Genomic DNA, 19,671 nt, shown 5'->3' with positions numbered 1-19,671 from the left:
GCAGACACCTTCCAGGCTGCTGCTGCTGCTGCTCTCGAGAGGAAAAAAGGGTGGGGGGAACTCTCACAGACAAATACCTACACCCCCTTCTCTCTCCCCCGCTGTAGCTCTCAGCCTCTTTAGGAAAAGGGGGGGCTTCTTTCAACAATTAGCACTTCTTCTATCCTTTTATTCAATTGTTCTGCTTGAACCCACTGTTCTCGTAAGCTCTTAACTCACGCTCCTCTCGTTAAAATTCTCCCTTCATTATGACTTCGTATCTATTCATCTGACTTAGGCTATTTCTGTTACCAGTAAATATTCAAAGACTTCATATATATTGATCTGACTTACTGTCCTTGTTACCAGTAAATATTCATAGAAAAAAATCCCCGTACAGTCTATTCAGCTTTTATTGTCCGATGTTTATTTCAACAAGTTTAGCAAGCCTCTCAGCGCGCTTCAACACCGTCTTTCAACGATGTGACGCTGACATGGAGCCGAAACTCAGGCCCACAGAACTTTTTATCGTGACGTTTGACTTTATAGATTCAACCCCACAGAACAAAGGATTAATGAGGTCCGGTCACTTCAAAATTGGTTTTTGAAGTTTGCGTTACTCTCCTTTGGATCACTTATAACATAAATAACTCATCTCCAGCCCCGTCGAGCTGTGGATTTGTTATTTTGAGTCAGTCTGATATGGAGACTTAATACTACCATTGGACTACTCCAGACAGTCTAACTGTGGGGACTCAATACCTCCACTTTTCAAGCCAGGGATTTTAATACCCTTCTGGCCTGTCGGAACTCAATATCCGATTTTAACTGTGGGGACTCAATACCTCCACTTTTCAAGCCCGGGACTTCAATACCCTTCTGGCCTGTCGGAACTCGATATCCTATTTTAACTGTGGGGACTAAATACCTCCACTTTTCAAGCCCGGGACTTCAATACCCTTCTGGCCTGTCGGAACTCAATATCCGATTTTAACAACTAAAACACGCATTTGCATTGTTACTATAAAAAACACTGTAAACTTCGTCTGACAACCCTAAAATTTGGAATATGGTCAAATCACAGGTTTCAAATTAAATCGTGTCTGCTCACCTGGTAGCCTATTGTACAGAGCTCTGTTTTTAGTTGTCAGAAGAGGCGGAGATGTTTAGCCCTGGACTATTCCGTCCGCTTGCTGCTGGTGGTCTCTTCCACGAAAACACCCCACTCAGACACGTCGGGTCACCACTTGTTGGAGATTTGGTGGATGTTTAAAACCAACCTCGTCTCCGCGTGTCGTTTGATAAGCTGGGTAAATTCGTAAAAAGGAAGGGATTAAGAAACACCAGAATGCAAGTTAAACAATAATCTTGTTTTAATGATAAAAAGTAACAATACAAATACAAATACAAATACAAATACAAACACAAAGGAAGTACTTCCTGCTCTTCCTCCAATCTCACGGATCTGGTCAGTTTGAAGAAAAGAAGAGGCTGGTCTAAAGAAAACATAGGCTTATATCCAAAACCCCAGGAGGAGCTATGCGGCTGCCCCCCCCCCCCCCCCCCGAGGGGTCCTCCACTTAGAAAAGACAGCCAATCAGCGCGAGCCAGAGGCGACCCTTACATTCGAGATAACAAACCCCTCCTTGCAAGTTTCACATACTTTTGGCATTTTATAAAGATAGTTTTAAGATATAGTTTTTTATAGTTGGATTATACAAATAACACATGTGAGTTACCTTAACCTCAAACAATAATAACAAGAGGAAAACATCAGCTCTGATCTCAAGCAGTAAAAAGTACCGCACACTCATTTAGCCTGCAGCTCTTCCAGACACTTGAGCTATTGTTCTTTAAGAATATTCCCTGCAGAATCTTTATTTCAAATAAAAGGTTTCACATTGCATATTTCCAGCTTCCTTTACACATACTGCTATTATTAATACAAAGTAATCAACCACACACATATATTTAAAACAAGTAGATTTCCCTGATCATTTGACATGCTGCTTCCATTTCCCATAGAGTAATAAAACATGTTTAAGCTAATTTCTCCACACTGTTTGTAGCCCTCCAGTACCCACATATGAAAGAATAAAAGCAGAGGAATCAAATAAAACACCAATACAGGAATAGTTGATAAATGATTATACAGGACCTCTGATCACAGTAAGAAATACACACACATATTCTCTAGGAAGTGACCCTTGTTATAGGTCCGAATGTCCTGTCCCCTGAAAGTCATGAGTTTTGGTTGATTAACAGAAGTTTAATTGTTCTTGTGGCTTAATGGCTTCCCTGAACTTCCCTTCACCCCAAAGTCAGCTTACTAGGAATTAATACATTTAATTGATAAGCTCAAAAGGACGTTTATCTTGGTTACTGCTGGGTGACCCAAGTCTCAAGGCCTGCAGGATGTGTAGGAGATAAACATTAATTCTACAAGACTTTAACTACATTATCTGAAAATGTATCTGGGAATTCCCCTGTTAATTGCAAGGACTATTGATAATTAACAGAGAGACCCTAGGGGCCTCTTCTTGGTATCTGCTAGGCAGAAGTCACTCCATGCAGAAATCACAAGTTTAACACACATTCTATATAAGGTGACATTAAAATGAATATACCAGATTGAACTTTCCTGCCATAACACGTTACTTTAATACTTCAAATAACTCAAATAATACTTCATGCTGTACTGGCTTGTAGTTCGTTTATAGCATAACGTTAGCATTTCGCTTTTGGCGACTAGATTTATGATTCAAAAATTATAAAAGTAGGGTTGACATGTGGAGATTATCCGGCTTAACAAAACGTGATCCCTCTCTTAAATGTGTGTCAACCACAGACCTTATTTAGAGTTATTTTCCAAAATCCTATGGAGAATTTGCATTGGTTTTTCGCGAAGGAACCGGAAGAAGTTTACTTCCGGGTTTTACGACGCGTCACTGCGGTTCTTTATGGACAATATGCTACAGGCTGGACCAGAGAGTGAGAGACATAACTGGACTCCTCACAGCAGTGAACTTCAGCACAGGTACAAATACTATTTTTTCATACTATACAAAGAATCAAGAAAGATATTGGTTTAAATGAATGAAGTATTGACTTTAATACACTGATATACATTCCATTAAACAATACTAAATCACCTACACATCAGTGAAGTTGAGGGTTTTTTCCATGCAAAAAGTTACATTTAGATGTTAACAAGCAATATGATTTTGTCAGCTTTCTAATTTAATGTATTGAAGGCAAAGATATTTAACACATAGTGAGAACTGCTGCTATTTATCTCTCAATATTGTCTGTAAAGACGTGGTAAAAGTTATTCTTTCAGTGAGACAACAGAGCAAGCTTCTACAGTTGTGTTGTGTTCTAATATACTCCTGCCAATAGGGGGCGCAGTGTAACCAGAGTATACATACAATGTTGAGAGAAGAAGAGTAAGCCCGGGAGTTGATGCTGTGGCAGTTAAGCATGACGAACAGTAAAGAGTTGAGTACCCGTATCCTCTGTCCCTTGTTTCATTAATTTCTTTCTACTAATACACAACAAATTGGCGACGAGGATGGCCGTGGCTTCTACTCCTTTACCACCCACCTTTCTTCAGTGTCCGGGAGAACCTACTATGCCATTTGGAACATGGCTAAAAATGTTCGAAAACTATCTGCTAGTGATCGACGTGGAAGGAGCCAAGTGGCCGGATACCCGTATACGTGCAACGCTGCTACACAGCGTCGGAACCGAAGCACAGAGGATATTCTACACATTGACTGAAACGGGAACTACATACAACCATGCCGTGGCTGCACTACGGGCGCATTTCGTGCCGAAGGTAAACGTAATTGCGGAGAGACACAGGTTCCGCCAACGAGCCCAGAGACATGATGAAACAATTGCACAGTACGTCTCTGCGCTACGTGAAATGCTCGTTTTTTGTGAATTTGGAAATGCAGAACAGGATATGCTGCGTGATCAGATCGTGGAAAAAGCCTACAGTGGACGCATACGTGAACGCTTGCTGCTAGAAGACAAACTGACACTGGATAAAGCCATTCAGATTGCAAATCAGGTGGAAATGGCGGCGCGCAACGTGGCCGAGTTCTCCAACAGTGAAGTGCCTGTGAGAGAGATCAGCGCGCCAAAATGGGAACAAAAACGTCCCGCTGCAAGTAAACAAAGGCAAGGTGAGAGAAAGTCTGAGCAAGCACGAAGATGTTACAGATGTGATTCAGATAAACATATGGCAAATTCCACACAATGCCCTGCTACAAACACAATATGCAAATCCTGTGGAAAAACTGGGCATTTTGCCAAAGTGTGTCGTTCAGAACAAAAACGTGAAGTGAGGGAGGTCGTTATTCCAGAACTGTCTGTTTTATTGCTGAATAATTCTGCCCCAAAAAAGAAGAAAATAATGTGCACTGTAGATTTGGGACTTTCTCCTGCTAACCAGTCATTTGAGATGATAGTAGATACTGGTTCTTCAGTGTCACTGCTGCCGGCTCATGTGTACGAGACCTATTTCAGTCACATACCACTGAAACCTACAAAGGTTCCTCTAGTCACATACTCAAGACAGAGAATCCCAGTACTAGGGAAACTGCATTTACGTGCATTCCATGACGGAAATACTGCCTCAGCTACCCTTTTCATTGTGAAGTCAGGTTCAATACTGCTGGGCCTGGACCTGTTTGAGGCACTGGAAATGGTCATCATGAGAAACAGAGTGGTACTGAAGTCAGAGCACACAGTCAGAGAGATAACAACCCCACCTGCAACTCCTACTACACCGACACCTACTGCATCTGCACCTGTTAATACAGTTTTACCTATGGGCTGTGTTAGGAACGTAGTACACAAAGTAAGAGTGAAAGATGAGGTGAAGCCTGTGCAGCAGAAATTGAGAAGGCTTCCATTCTCAGTCAGAGATGCTGTTTCTGCAGAGTTAAAGCGCCTTCTTGATGCTGACATCATTGAAAAAATAGATGCCTCTCCCTGGGTATCACCGATCGTTGTGACTCAACGAAAGAACTCATCTAAAATAAGGATGTGTACAGACCTCAGGGAGCCTAACAAGGCCGTCATAATGGATTGCTACCCCATTCCACACATGGAGGAGCTCTTCTCAGAACTCAGAGGAGCTACCATATTCTCAACCCTCGACCTGGCTAATGCATACTACCAGCTTCCACTGCATGAGGACAGCAGAGATCTGACTGCTTTCATTACTCACGAGGGACTTTTCAGGTACAAGCGAGTTTGCTATGGGCTAGCATCAGCACCCTCAGCATTTCAGAAGATGATGTCCATGGTGCTGAAAGATTTACCTGGAGTGCTGGCATGTCTGGATGATATCATCATTTACTCCTCCTGCCGTGCGGAGCATGAAACCCGCCTGAAAGCAGTACTGTACCGACTGCAGGAAGCTGGACTAAGTCTCAACACAGATAAATGCAAATTCTACCAGGACAAACTAACGTATCTAGGACACAGCATAAGCAAGGAAGGTCTGCTGCCAAATGATGACCACATTGCAGCTATTCGGGATGCTCCATCACCCAGTGATCCAGTGACTCTCAGGCTGCCACTGCCACACGGACAGGACTGCACCTCAGACACGGAACCAGAGATGGTTGCTGCTGTCTCTGCCCTGCTGACTGCTGTTCCCTCGTCTGACTTCACAGATGCCTGCACTTCCTGTCCAGAGTTACGTCAGCTACGCAACTACATGACAGACGGGTGGCCAGCTTCATCCAAAGGCCTGCCTGCTAACATGTTGCCGTACTACCAGGTGAGAAATGAACTTTCTGCACATGAACAACTCATTCTGAGAGGGAGTCACAGGTTAGTTGTTCCAGTAAAGCTACACTCACACATGGTATCCTTAGCACACGAGAGCCACCAAGGCATTGTACGCACAAAACAGAGACTCAGAGACTTGTATTGGTGGCCTAAAATGGATGCACTGGTACAATCGGTTATCGCCGCCTGTGTGTCCTGCCAGATGAATGATAAAACAGCTAAAACTAACCCTGCACCTATGACACCAGTCCCTCTGCCTCAGGGGCCATGGCAAAAGCTTGCCCTCGACATCGTGGGCCCATTTGAGACTGGTCCGGTGGACTGTAAGTTTGCTATTACTATGACTGACTACTATTCAAAATGGCCAGAAGTGTGTTTTGCCCCAAGATGCACTACTGCAACAGTGATCACCTTCATGAGATCAGTGTTCAGCCAAAAAGGGAACCCTGTGTCTGTGGTGATAGATAACGGTCCACAATTCACATCCTCAGAACTCGCCTTTTTCCTAGAAGAAAGAGACATCCAACACATCAGGACTACAATCTACCATCCAGAAGGAAATGGAGCGGTGGAGAGGCTAAATAGAGTGCTGAAGGAAAGCATTCTCACGGCACAGAGAGAGAACGCTCCGTGGAAAGCTCACGTTGCTGAGTTTCTTCAGGTCTACAGAGCTACACCTCACGCCACTACAGGGACATCTCCGTTCCAGCTCATGTATGGAAGAAAAATGCGAACCAAACCCTCAATCCTGCCACAGCTTACGGATACTCAGGATCAGGAACTGAGAGACAGAGTGGAAAAGAAACAATGGCACATGAAAACATATTCTGATGCAAAAAGAAATGCCAAGATTCCCAAAATACATCCGGGAAGCCTGGTGCGTGTGAGAAACCCGCTGCATGTCAAAAAGGGAAAGCCAAAGTTCAGTGAGCCTCTGAAAGTGACCAAGCAGAAAGGACCTCACAGTTACACACTTGATAATGGAAAAACCTGGGATGCTTCACATCTGTCGGTGCTTCCAGAAACATTCACTCCTCCATCAGAAGAAGTGAGGCCTGCTGAGCCAGCTACAGTGCATGGTGCTCAGAGCAGGAACCAGCGAATCAGAAAGCAGCCTGTTTGGATTGAGGACTATGTCACTTAAACTGTGGTTGAATTAATGTTTGAAAATGTTCTGCATATTGTGATATGTGAAGTTATTATCATTACAGATGGTTTCATGGTTACTACGTAAGTGTCTGTTTAAAATGCTAATGTTATGCATGCTGTTCAAGGGGAGAAGTAACTCTTTTTAAGAAGGGGGGAAATGTTGTGTTCTAATATACTCCTGCCAATAGGGGGCGCAGTGTAACCAGAGTATACATACAATGTTGAGAGAAGAAGAGTAAGCCCGGGAGTTGATGCTGTGGCAGTTAAGCATGACGGACAGTAAAGAGTTGAGTACCCGTATCCTCTGTCCCTTGTTTCATTAATTTCTTTCTACTAATACACAACAAGTTGCACTACGTTTTGTAACATTTAAATATTATTTTGATAATAAAATATATTTCAATGTTGATGAATTTCATACTGTTCATTCATAATCTGATTACAATTACAAAATAATTATATCTACAGCCCCTCGTGAAATATTAGCGCCGTGTTGTGCATGCCCACCTCGCGGGAGCGCGCCACAGCGTAAAGCATAAACTCCCAGACATTTCAATGATTTGTACGGCATAGTTAGGTCTGGAAACGACATAAGGGCATAACACCGGAGCTCTGCTGCGGGGAAACTTAGGTGCTGTTCTGAGTTTGTTCTAATCCGTCAAAATGACGGACTGCTTTCAGATTTTTCCGTTACAATTTATTGAAATGTGAACCAAAAGTTAATCAAAAATGTTTTAAATAAAAAGCACATATGGACAGAAGGTGTAAAGCCTATTAAATGAAAAGTAAACACATTTAGTCAAATAACGTGACAGACTAGGCCTGTGCCGGTGGTATCAGCTTTGCCCAGCATGGGCTCCTCCATCAGGCCTGGTCCTCCTCGCAGAGGAAAGAACCTCAGTCCTCTCCGGGCCAAACAAACAGACAGGACGTCCATCACACGGAGGTTTCTCCCTGAAGTCTCTGCAGCTCTATGGACACCACGCTGTCTCAATCCGTCCACATTGAATATGAGGGGAAAAAATAATAAGCAAATAATAAATGCTTTAGACCAGTGGTCACCAACCTTTTTAAGCCCAAGATCACCGACCTCGGCCTAGGTGAAAGGCGAGATCTACCTATTGCAGAATTGAGTGAAAAAGACGGCCCAGACAATACTTCCAATTTGAGGCCTTTTATATAGGCTAATTGCATCTGAATTACTGTTACAATGAAGGCTCCATAATCAGCTCACGGCATATAGGCAGGGGTAAAGTGCTATTGGGGAGTGGACCTCACCTCCTCTAGGGGGGTCTGGGGGGATGCTCCCTCATATGTTTTTAAATATTGAAGTTGAAAGCATCAATCTGGTGCACTTTGAGAGCAACATGAAGAGATCTATGGATACCTCTTTCAGCACCCATATGAAACAGAACTGTAAACAGATTTTCTTTTTCTTTATGGATATTTTACAAATCACTCCCCTTTTAAACTGTATTCTTGTTTTAATGCCATATAGTATTTCATACCTGTTTTTCATGTATTCTCTTATTGTTTGTATAACTATAATGATCATATGAAGGTGTGCCGCAGAAATAATCTTTTGAATAATTTGTGACAAAACCGTTCTAAACACTCAGAGAGTCCTTTAGCTCACCTGAGCCCCTCAGTCTGACAGGAGAGGACTCTCCTCCAGCTTGTTGTGGAAACAGCTCCTTATGTCCGTTAGTACAGCTAGCTAACCAGATGCTAACATCACGGTCCCCGCTAGCACCGGTCCCTCTCTCTCTCTCTCTCTCTCTTTCTCTCTCTCTCTCTCAAACTAAATGCGCTATTGCCACACACACACAGAGCCGAGCTTGAATGACACAAGCACAGTGTATTTCCATGCAACTCTCTGATTGGTCTGGTGTCTTGCCTCTGTTGTGTTCACTGAACATGGGAAATTACAGTCCTGCCGTCCTCTCTGTCATGATGAGGTTCACGTAAAGCACGGTTAATGTATTATATTATTGATATACGTCAATCAAGTGGCACCTGCTAACGGGGTGGTGGATGATAGGTTTACATCTAAAAACGTATTTTTCAAATATTGTTATTTTAATTTAATTTTTCTTTCTTTTTTTACTTTCTTTTTTTAACGGTCCGCGACCGATCGCGATCGACTGGTTGGCGACCACTGCTTTAGACAATAAGAAATATAAAGTTGACAGTTGAGTTGCTCAGTTTTTTTAGATTGTCAATACTATTACTGTATAACTACTAATGTATCAGGTTAAGAGGCACCTTCAAATAAAGATTGGTCTTTAAATACATTTTGTCTCTTGAATTGTTTGTCTAAAGTCAAAGATCTAGAACTGGTACTTAGTTTTAATGATACAGTCTGGCTATTATGCTGTTTGGAGCTTTGGAGTAGGCCTCACAGGTAAGAGCACTAACTAGCTACCATCACATGTACCTAGCTTGACTTAAATGTATTAAACGTATAATTAAGTGATGGCAAAATATAAATAACTAATGTCATGCAAACATATTAATATTTGCTTGATTCCAGAGTTGAATTTAGCACAATTGCATACAAACGTCAAGGGATTTTAAGATTCTGAAGTCTTCGTTCTAAATAGCATGGATCATTTACAAAGGCTTTAAAAACACAGCAGGAGCCCAAGACAATTATAAAACGTGTCATTATTTCAGTACAGTTCAATTGGTTTTATTTTCATAAACGGTTAACAACCGTTAGTGCCAAAGCAGTAGGCTATAATATATTAATTACTGCTGTAGGTCTACAACCACTACTTGTTTAGCTAGCATAAACTCAACAAAACTAGCGTTAGCTGGCTAACTGACGTTATTTTGCGGCTAAACTGCACGATATAAAACGGTGGTCTTCAAAGCGGATTTAATCCTCAATCACAATAATAATATTCAAAGTAATACTGGGCAAGTAATGGGCCAAATTTACCGTTGATTGACGTGCCATGTCAGCGGACTGATAGCGACACGAACCGTTAGCCCCGCAGTCAAGCCTCGTCGTTCTGATAGCTCCGCCCCTTCGCTCCAACCCCCCCCCCTCACATCTACAGGTGAAAATTACTTATGCGACACATTTATCGCAAGAAGTGTAGCAAAAGTCAAGACCGCAGATTCGTCGATTTATACTGCCACAGAGCCGATTCGTCAAGTTGTAATGACTGATTTGAGAGGTTGTAATAACCAAGTTGCAGTTGTAATGGAAAATATATTTCATTTTTTTTCTACAAGCTACAAAACATTTTTTTTTCTTCTGTGACTTCAAATTTGGTTCACAGTTACGTGGATATTTTATACAAGTGTAAATTTGGTTCACAGTTACGTGGATATTTTATACAAGTGTAAATATGGTTCACAGTTACGTGGATATTTTAGACAAGTGTAAATGTATGCACACAAGCCCCAATTTTTTTTCTGCAAGTGCTCACATCAGGTTTTATACACTCCATATCTACCTTCATATCTTCTCTGTCATTGTAGACCCCAAATACCTAATTCCTTCCGTCTACTTGGATCCGAAATGCTTCTCGTTTTGCGCTGTCCCCCCGTTCAAATGAAATCAACGCCAATCATATTTCAAGGCTCGCGCCAGGGCCGGGGGAGGGGTTACGGCCCGTCCACACAGCGGCGTACGTTGACGCTTGCCGTCGGGCGTGTCTGTCGCTCAACCAACAACCAATCGCATGAATCTCCCGCACCTGACACACAAGCAGCGGTTTGATTGGCTAGAGCTTGTACTGGCATATGATTCGATTGGCTGACGCTTCTGCCGAGGCGTCAAAAGTTGAACATTGCTCAACTTTTGCAGCGAGCCACGCCAGCAACGCTCCGCGTCGCTTCCCACGATGCAGTTCGGCGAAAAGTGACGTCACCCCATTCAAAGTGAATGGTGAAATGTCACCGCACTCCGCTGTGTGGACGGGCCGTTACAAGGCTCGCGTCTTGTGCTGCATTCACTTGCACTTGGACATTAGATATTTCCTCTCATAAATGTCCGATGATGAGCCACAACTTTTCTTTCAAAACAAAGTTGCTATCTGGGGTGGCAGCTGGGGTGGCAAGGCATTTTTCTGAGGTGGCAGCTGCCACCCCGTGCCCACCCCGTAAAACCGCCACTGTTTAAATGTCTTCCTTACTGTAAGCAGTTATGAAATTGTGAAAGGTTATTTGTATTCTTTATTGTTCATATAGAAACCACTGCTTTCTGCTCACTGGTGAGTTAGCCTATGAATGACTGTTAAGCACTTCAGTCTGGCAGCTTTATGGGCATTGCACTATGGTAGTTGTTATTTGCACATTGTTAATCATGGGCAATGCACCCTTAAATTGTTCTACTGTGAGGTGTTATACAATTGTACTGTACTCTGGAGAGTTTTTAAAGGTAAAAAAGGTTAAAAAAAAGAAACAGCATGATGGGATGCGCAGTACTAGTAGAAAGAACCAAATATGTAAAGCACTTTTTTGTTAATGTATGATTTGCTGCATATAAGGAATAAAACAAAAATCCTCTGTCGTACTATATTGAAGTATCATTATTTTGTATCGTGTTGAATGGTATCGCCCCGAATCACATAATGTTGAATCAAATCATTTTGAACTGTATCGCAACAGGGGTGAATTGTATCGTATCGCATTGCCTGGTGTTTCAAATTTATCGTTAATGTATCGTATCGTGGCAATGTATCGAGATGCGCATCACATCGGCCTCAGTGATGGAGATGCACATCCCTATTCTATAGACGTAGCCGGCCTTGGGCGGGCCTACCTTAATGCTTGTGCATCACACCGTATAAAAGGAGGCCTCACCTCCTGACTATCATCCTTTTCTCTTCAGCAGCGGAAGTGATTCCACGAGAGACTGAGACGTTTGAAAGAAGAAGAAAGAGTTATCATACCTCCATGGAGTCGCCACTGCTAGAGACCCGGGCCTGTCCTTCGTGCCCTCGCTGAAATAGCGGGCGCCGATCCCCACCACCTTTGCTTCGAGTGTTTCGGGGACCAGGATATGGCCGAGGCGGTGCCATTCACGTTCGCCATTCCTTCCGGGTCCGGCGTCCATGGAAATCCACCGCCCAGGGCTGTACTCTCCCTGGATGATGATCATGGTGGCGGGTGTGTGGGCTACTCACTCATTGCTAGAGATGCCCCCGCCTCACCAGGTCAGAGCGATTATTGGGCCGCAAGGCCGAATAAGTAGCTTGGTCCAGGGGCCTTGCCCCAGACCCGTTTCCCCCGGGGACCGGTGCACGGTGGTTTCACATGATATAGGGTCGACCCTACTTCATCACAGGCCGCCGCCGCTGCCCGTCGTGTGATGTCCCTGGGAAATCACGCCGCGTGGCATTTTCCTACACTCCCCGCCCCTGCTGTAAACCCCAGTATAGGGAGCCAGCAGGTGCGCATGTGCACGTGAGTGGAATAAACCGAGTGATGTCAAAGCACTGTGCGGGTTCAAGAGACGCTATTGCTGGCGTGCTGTTGTCCCCGGATAACCTCCGGAGGGGTTCTCCACTGGGACGGATGACCTCCTACATCACAGTGTTCACGGACGCATCCAGAACAGGATGGGGAGGGACCTGCCTGAAGAGGGGTATAGGTGGGCGCTGGGCTCTAACAGAGTCTCAACACAGCAACCTCCTAGAGCTACGGGCGGTAGTGTTAGTTCTCCAGCATTTCATGCCCCTAATTAAAGGGAGACATGTAATGGTCAGGAGCAACAACAGCACCACAGTGGCTTATATCAACAGGCAGGGCGGAGTCCGCTCTGCCGCCTTGTTGGCCACAGCGGAGAGGCTGTGGTTATGAGCTTCAGAGGTGGTGTTATCTCTGAGAGCCCTCCATATCCCGGGACTGGAGAACAGGGGGGCCGACCGCATGTCGAGGGGCGTCCCCCTGCCAGGCGAATGGACGCTTCACCCGGAGGTGGTGAAGCAGATCTGGGCCCAGTTCGGGAGAGCGGAAGTGGATATGTTCGCCAGCCGGCGCAATAACCACTGTGCCCTGTGGTTCTCCATGGCCCTGAGCGACGACCCACCCTTGGGGGTGGACACGTTTGCACACGAGCCATGGCCAAGGAAGCTGCTATACGCCTTTCTACCGCTGCGTCTCATTCTCCCTCTCCTGGGGAGAGTGAGGCGAGAACGTCTGTCAGTCATCCTAGTGGCTCCGGACCGCGTCGGGCGCCGTGGTACTCGATAACACAGATGAAGGTGGGCCAGCCCTGGGCAGTTCCCCAGTTCTGGGGGGCAATGTCTCAAGAAGCAGGTGCAATCGGGGCGTTACCCACTCTCGGCCAACCTCTCCAGGCTTTGCTCCTGAGAGGGACAGGCTGAGACAGGGTGGATTGTCCAGGCAGCTAGAGCTGGATCCACCACAGCCTGTTACAGGCCAAAGTGGCTATGATTCCAGCGATGGTGTGAGGAGCGGAGAATAGAGCCCCTATCTTGTGAGTTAGGCTCTATTTTTCCTTCTTACAGTTACTGGTGGACAGAGGGCTTGCGCATTCAACAGTGAAAGTGTATGCAGCAGCCATCTCGTCCTGCCATGAGGGTTTTGGCGGCAGGTCAGCCTTTAGTCAACCACTAATGTCGCGGTTTTTACAGGGGGTCAGGAGGCTGCGCCCAGTAGTGCACGCCTCCACCCCGCAGTGGGACCTTCCCTTAGTGCTCGAAGCTCTGGTCTCAGAACCATTTGAGCCTCTGGAGCTCTCCTCCCTAGAAGCACTGTCGTGGAAGACAGCTTTGCTTCTTGCCTTAACGTCAGCCAAAAAAAAGTGTCCGAGTTAACCGCTCTATCGGTGCACCCGAGCTGTTTACTGATTCGGGGTGACTAGAGCGGTGCACCATTCATGACCGAACTCCTCCTTTGTGCCCAAGAGCCTAAGGAGTGCGTTCAGGTCGAGGGCTATTCAGTTAGGGGGTTTTAGTCTTTCCCCCCATGGTGGGAACAGGGAAGCTAAACTGCACCTCCTCTGCCCGGTGTATGCGCTAGCATGTTATGTGGATCGCACGGCTGCCCTTAGACGCACCGAACAGCTGTTTGTGTGCTTCGGGGGCGGGGTGATCGGTAAAGTTCTGTCCAAGAAACGCCTGGCAGGCTGGCTCTGCGAGTGCATTGCACATGCCTACGGACAGGCAGGGAGAGCCTGCCCCACTTTGATATTGTATCATTATCACTGTTGGGTGTAACGCGTTACAAAAGTAATGGAATTACAGTAATATATTACTTTTTGCTGTAACGAAGTAATGTAACTCATTACTAATGAAATTTGGGTAATATATTACCCGTTACAATGCTCAGTAACGCAGTTACAACACATTTTAACCCGAAATTAAATTGTGTTTTGTTGAATGTACTAACATAGCGAGACATTCCGACACCAGACAAATTGTGCGGGTAGATTAGTAAACCTGGTGTGTTTACCCTTGAGGCTTCGCGTCGGGATCTTCGGGCCAGTTGAATGTTATGCACCCTCTATTCAAAAAAGAGAACAGAGCGAAAAATACAAACAACAAATTGTGTCAGGTACGCGTGACCTGCTCCGCTGCGCGTGCATCATTTCAAAAGTGCTTCCACAGCAGTGACAAACATCTGTGGATAATCAAATACGAAAATGGTTAAAGCAACCATCACTCAACGCCAGCAACACTGCATCTACTGCAGACAGTAGCAACAGGTCAGATGGGGAAATCACGTTACCCTCCTTGTGGACACTAGCTTACTCCCGCCTGACTCGCCGCCCTCGCCCCCGGAGCAGCAGTCTTCGTCGCCCGAAACTACGCCGCCCCTCTGCGGCCCGCAGGTGCCAGGATACCACGGCAAAACAGAGCCTGCCTAGGTATGTCTAAACAAGTACCCGCCTGTACAGTGGGGTTAGGCGGTCATTTTGCAGCCCGTGGTATAAAAATAGACAATGGAATATGCATGTGAAAATAGAGCCATATTCTGCCATGCCTGTATAAATGTTGGGTCAAAAATAATGCATACAATAGCACAGATGCCTTCACCACGAATGGCTACAAAAAGATCTCATATCCCAAGCTTATCAACGAGCTAATGTTGCAGCTGAAATGTTCTCCAGGTCACAAAGTCAACCTCACATGATGATGTGATACCAGTTTTTAAGCACAGTAAATATTCTCTTCCCAGAGATGGGACCAAGGTGATGATGTCGTGTACATGGTTTTAATAATACTTTTGCTTTTCAATGTTTGCCATTTCAAACCATGAGCTGGTTCAAATAATATTTGCCTTGATTTACAATATGTTCTCATTTGTTTTATCAGTACAGCTTTGAAGCTTTAGACTATATGAAATATTTCAGGATTGCACTTTTAACTCACTTGAAATGTTCTCACTTGCTTGGTTTCAAAACATAACAAAGGCCATAATCTGTTCATTGGGGACCATCAATGCTATTTTTCATTGCTGTTGCCGGCTACTATTGCTCATGTAAACCTACTACTGCTGCGCCCCCTGTAATCTCAGAGGCACCCTGAGTCATTTTGTTCTGGAACCGGGCCTGTACGCGGCCATATACTAAACAAACTACAGAGCCCATTCCGTGTCCTGTTATGGTTTACTTCCTCTCTGCCTTCTTCTGGTGATTTATCTGACGTCCAGCGCTTCGTCTTTTAACCTCTTTTCCTTTCTCTTCCTTGATCCTCCTTAGAAATCTTCATTATAGTCCTTGACAGTGGTCTGCACTGCTGTATTAACAACGTGTCACATGTTAAGAATTTACAATCAGAATCGAGTATTCAACTAAGCCGTGTAATACAAGTTGTTAGTAGCCTTAAGGACCTACAGTTGTTATGATATACCACATTGCCCTTCACTGGATGTACAATAACTACATTTTAGCATTTAAAATACCTAGCCATTCTTTTGCGGTTATTTTGGTGAAAGTAACTAAAAAGTAGTGTAACTCATTACATTTCAGAGACAGTAATATTGTAATGTAACTTATTACTTTCAAAAGAGAGTAATAACTAATATGTAATATATTACATTTTGGAAGTAACTTGCCCAACACTGATCATTATACAATGTTAAACTAATGGGTCATTACTCACAGCAGAAGTAACTGGAGCAAAGTAACTGTATGAGCAATGTATTACTTTAAGTCTCAGCAGTGCCTGATTTATCACATCACATCATATACTGTATATTATCACATCATATATATTATCACATCTTATGTTCACTTCTGTGCCAGCAGCGTGAGGCAGATGTTGCCGTGCACTTACAGTGCCGCAGAATGATGCATTATAAGTGTTCATTTACTAAAAAGAAAACATGATTTTCTGTAAGCAACAAGTGGTTTTAAGATTCAAAACAATATTTAAGATGATAGGTGCTGGACAGAAGAACATTCTGAGGGTCCCAGGATAGGCAAGGGGCGCGCTCGGCAGGAGAAGAGCAGCCCTCCACACTTTAGTCCACACACACTCTGCACGGGGTCGGTGTCTGAGTGTGGGGCATGGGCACTGGCGCTCTCCCTGCAATCCTTAGGGATTCAGGGAGGCAGGCGTGTAGTAAGCCCATTCAGGGCCGAGGGGGCTCTCCCCATCCGTCTATGGGCGGGGGGGGGGGGGGTCCCCGGCACTGTTTTTTCAGCGCACCTTCTGCGAGGTAAGCGCGGCAGGGTGTGCTCTGTCAGCCGCAGCCCAGACTTTTCCACGGTCACAACCGGGTTAAAGGAGAATGTGGGGCAGCAGCTGCTGACCAGAAAAGCCGGTCAGGGGCAGTAGGGTGGAATGTTGTTGTTGGACGACAGTGCGCATATACATCGGGGCTCCACCCACTGTACCCATAGAGTCCAGTAGACGGCGGAGCCTGTGAGAGATATAACGTTGGGTTAGTTACGTATTGTAACCCTTGTTATATTAGCACAGGCGGAGCCCTCTACTCAGGGCACTGTCTGTCCTATTCCGCTCGCTGAATAGAGGTGTAGGATGATAGTCACGAGGCGAGGCCTCCTTTTATACGTTGTGATGCGCGCGCATTCAGGTAGGCCCGCCCAAGGCCGGCTACGTCTATAGAAGTGTCAGTGGGAGAATGCTCGCAGGGTAAGGTAGTACCCATAGAGTCCAGTAGAGGGCTCCGCCTGTGCTAATATAAGGGTTACAATACGTAACCCAACGTTTTTGGCTATTTGTGAGTAGGTACAGTACAGGTGACCTGTGACTTCTGCCTTGAGTGAAATGATTACCCATTGATACATATTTTTCAGAAAGTCATTTTGGGCTTTCGAGGGCAGAACTCAGTAGGTCACTTGTAATAATAGTTTTTTGATAATTTGATCTTAATAAAAGGAGGGAGTGTTATAGCAGAATGTTTAATACAGCGTATTTCTTGTGTCATTAAAATCACATAGTATTCCATATGATGTGTGTTACTGAGTTGGGTCACACACAGGACTGAATTATCAATAGATGTATTCATTTTAAGTGAGCTGACACCGAGGGTAGAGGAAGTTCAGAGAAGGCCTCAGGTTATAAAAACAGTTAACCTTTGTTAGTTTAATACTCCTAAGGATGTCATGAGATGATGACTTTTAAACATACAAGTGTGGCATTCAGAGGGAAAAACATGTGACCTTTTGTGTGGTATGCTGCATGATAAAATGTGTGTTCATCAAACATACTTAGGGAAAATTTGTGTGTGTTCATTGCAGTGGCTATATATGCTGTATGATTATTGCTACTCTTGGGGGGCATTTCCGTGATTGGCTGCTGTGGCAGCAGGTGATGTACTTCCCATTATTGTTTGTTTGTTGCAACAACTAAATAATAATTACTGATCGGCTATATCTGTGTTTGTGTTTTATTGATTCCTCTCTGTTTCATTCTTTCCTGTTGTGAGTGCTGAATCTCCACAACACCTTCAAAGACCCACTTCACCCCCACACTCCACTCAACACTATGCTATACATATTGTGCATATGAAAACTGAAGTTTTTCAGTCCTTTTGAGAGGGACATGATCATGTGGCTGCTGGTCATAAACATTATGCCTCCTTTATGGGGTTGATGAATGGAGAGAAAGGTCAAAGAAAAAATTACCCACTCCACAGACTCACTCCCCCTTTCCCCCAAAAAAATTCTGGTAACAAATATCATGGATCAGCCAGACAGTTTCAGGTTACCAACATTTTAGTTTACTTGTGAAACTGGGGTAAATTATAATATGGCTGGCTTCCTTTAAAGACGTACAATCAAAAAATACTTAGCATAAGTCTTCTCTCAAGGTAGTCAAGGAATTAAATGAAGCGTTCAGTGTGTGTGCTTATTAGATGACCGTTTTCATCACCAGGTAGACAAATAGGCAGACTCATTCATCACTGGTGGGGACGAGTCTGCCTACAGGTGGGACATCGACCATCTGGAGATCAATGGTCTCCAGACAGTGGAGATGGTTGTGGGGAACTTCTACACCACCATCATCGAGTCCATCCTCACCTCCTCCATCACCATCTGATACGTTGCACTAGCGGGAAGATTGTGGCCGACCCCTCCCACCCTGGAATCAAACTTTTTGTCCCGCTCCCCTCTGGCAGGTGGCTGCACTCCATCAGGACCAAAACCTCTCACCAACAGTTTCTTCCCCTCTTCTACTGGCCTCATCAACAAGGCCCACGACCCCCACTGACACTGACTTTGATCCACCCAGATAAACATTATGCATTACAATAATGTACATCACATCATGCAAATAGCATCTTGTTGCACATTTCTTTTCCACACTACCTCTTTTTAAACAGCACAGCTCTCCACTTTAAATACAGTATAGTATGTCTCATATGTACAAATTGTGAATTTGTTATAATAGACTTTCTGTGTCTTTATATGCACCATACAAAAGCAAATTCCTCGTATGTGTAAACCTACTTGGTAATAAATCCTATTCTGATTTTGATTTTAAGAATATTGGCCTAGCTGTAAACGTGCAAATTAGAAAGGTAGTTGAGTTTAGATGATGTAATAGTCAGGGGTGCACATAACTGTTTTGCCCTGGTTCTCAAAGGAGCACCTTTAGATGTTGCTTGGTGCGCATCCTTAAAATTAAATAAACCGGACCTTTTGAGGGGTACTTCACTTTATGAACGGGGGGGGGGTGCGCTAGTGAACACGCAGCAGGGTTACTGTGCGGAGCGCATAAAGCAGACCCTTCACGCGATAGCGAGGGATCGCAGATGCCGTCGTGCTCGTGGACGGATTAAAACAATTAAACCTAAATAGCTCGCGAATTATACTTTGGCGACCGTTAATATAGCTGGGCGGCCCGCCCAAGTACAGTCTATGTGTGGGAAACCCTGCTATATTAACAGTTCTTACAGTATGCAACTCGCAAATAGCTCTCTCTCTTTTCTATCTCTCTCTACTCTATTTTCTCTTTCTTCTCTCATCTCTCTTTTCTCTTTCTCTCTCTCAATGTTGGTGCGCAAATGCGCCTTTTTTCAAATGATCCGGTGCTCTTTTTTGGCGGGGGGTGCGCATGCGCACCTGCGCACCAGTTATGTGCAGCCCTGGTAATAGTTAATGCATTTTGAAAGAGTGGCTCAATGAAAAATAAGTAGCCATTTGTAAAGGTATCAATTGACAGTAGCACTGGCTGCAGTAGATCGGACATTACCGTCACAGGGGTTTCCCTTACATCAGCTGAGCACTGGAACCTACCATTACCCTGCAGGGGGACACCAGAGGGATAACGGGCCCAGGAA

General features: G+C 44.6%; 1 protein-coding gene across 3 annotated transcripts in view; it reads left to right on the top strand.

Annotated features, from left to right (window-relative positions):
* LOC307033715 (uncharacterized protein) overlaps positions 1–18,866 on the top strand; it is a 129,660-nt gene extending 110,794 nt beyond the window's left edge. For 2 of the 3 annotated variants that reach the window (XM_079672255.1, XM_079672256.1), the window contains exon 16: positions 18,264–18,866. In XM_079672255.1, the coding sequence (XP_079528381.1) occupies positions 18,264–18,643 (380 nt within the window). In that variant the 3' untranslated portion in view covers positions 18,644–18,866. Of the gene's footprint in view, positions 1–11,782; positions 17,760–18,263 lie in introns of those variants that run through there. The other variant, XM_079672257.1, reaches the window with a different exon arrangement.
* Positions 18,867–19,671: the final 805 nt, after the last annotated feature.

Source organism: Notothenia rossii (assembly GCF_949606895.1).
Source record: "Notothenia rossii genome assembly, chromosome: 1".
Lineage (NCBI taxonomy): Eukaryota > Metazoa > Chordata > Actinopteri > Perciformes > Nototheniidae > Notothenia > Notothenia rossii.
The sequence above is the reverse complement of the archived record's forward strand: the minus strand, read 5'-3'. Positions and strand labels throughout refer to the sequence as shown.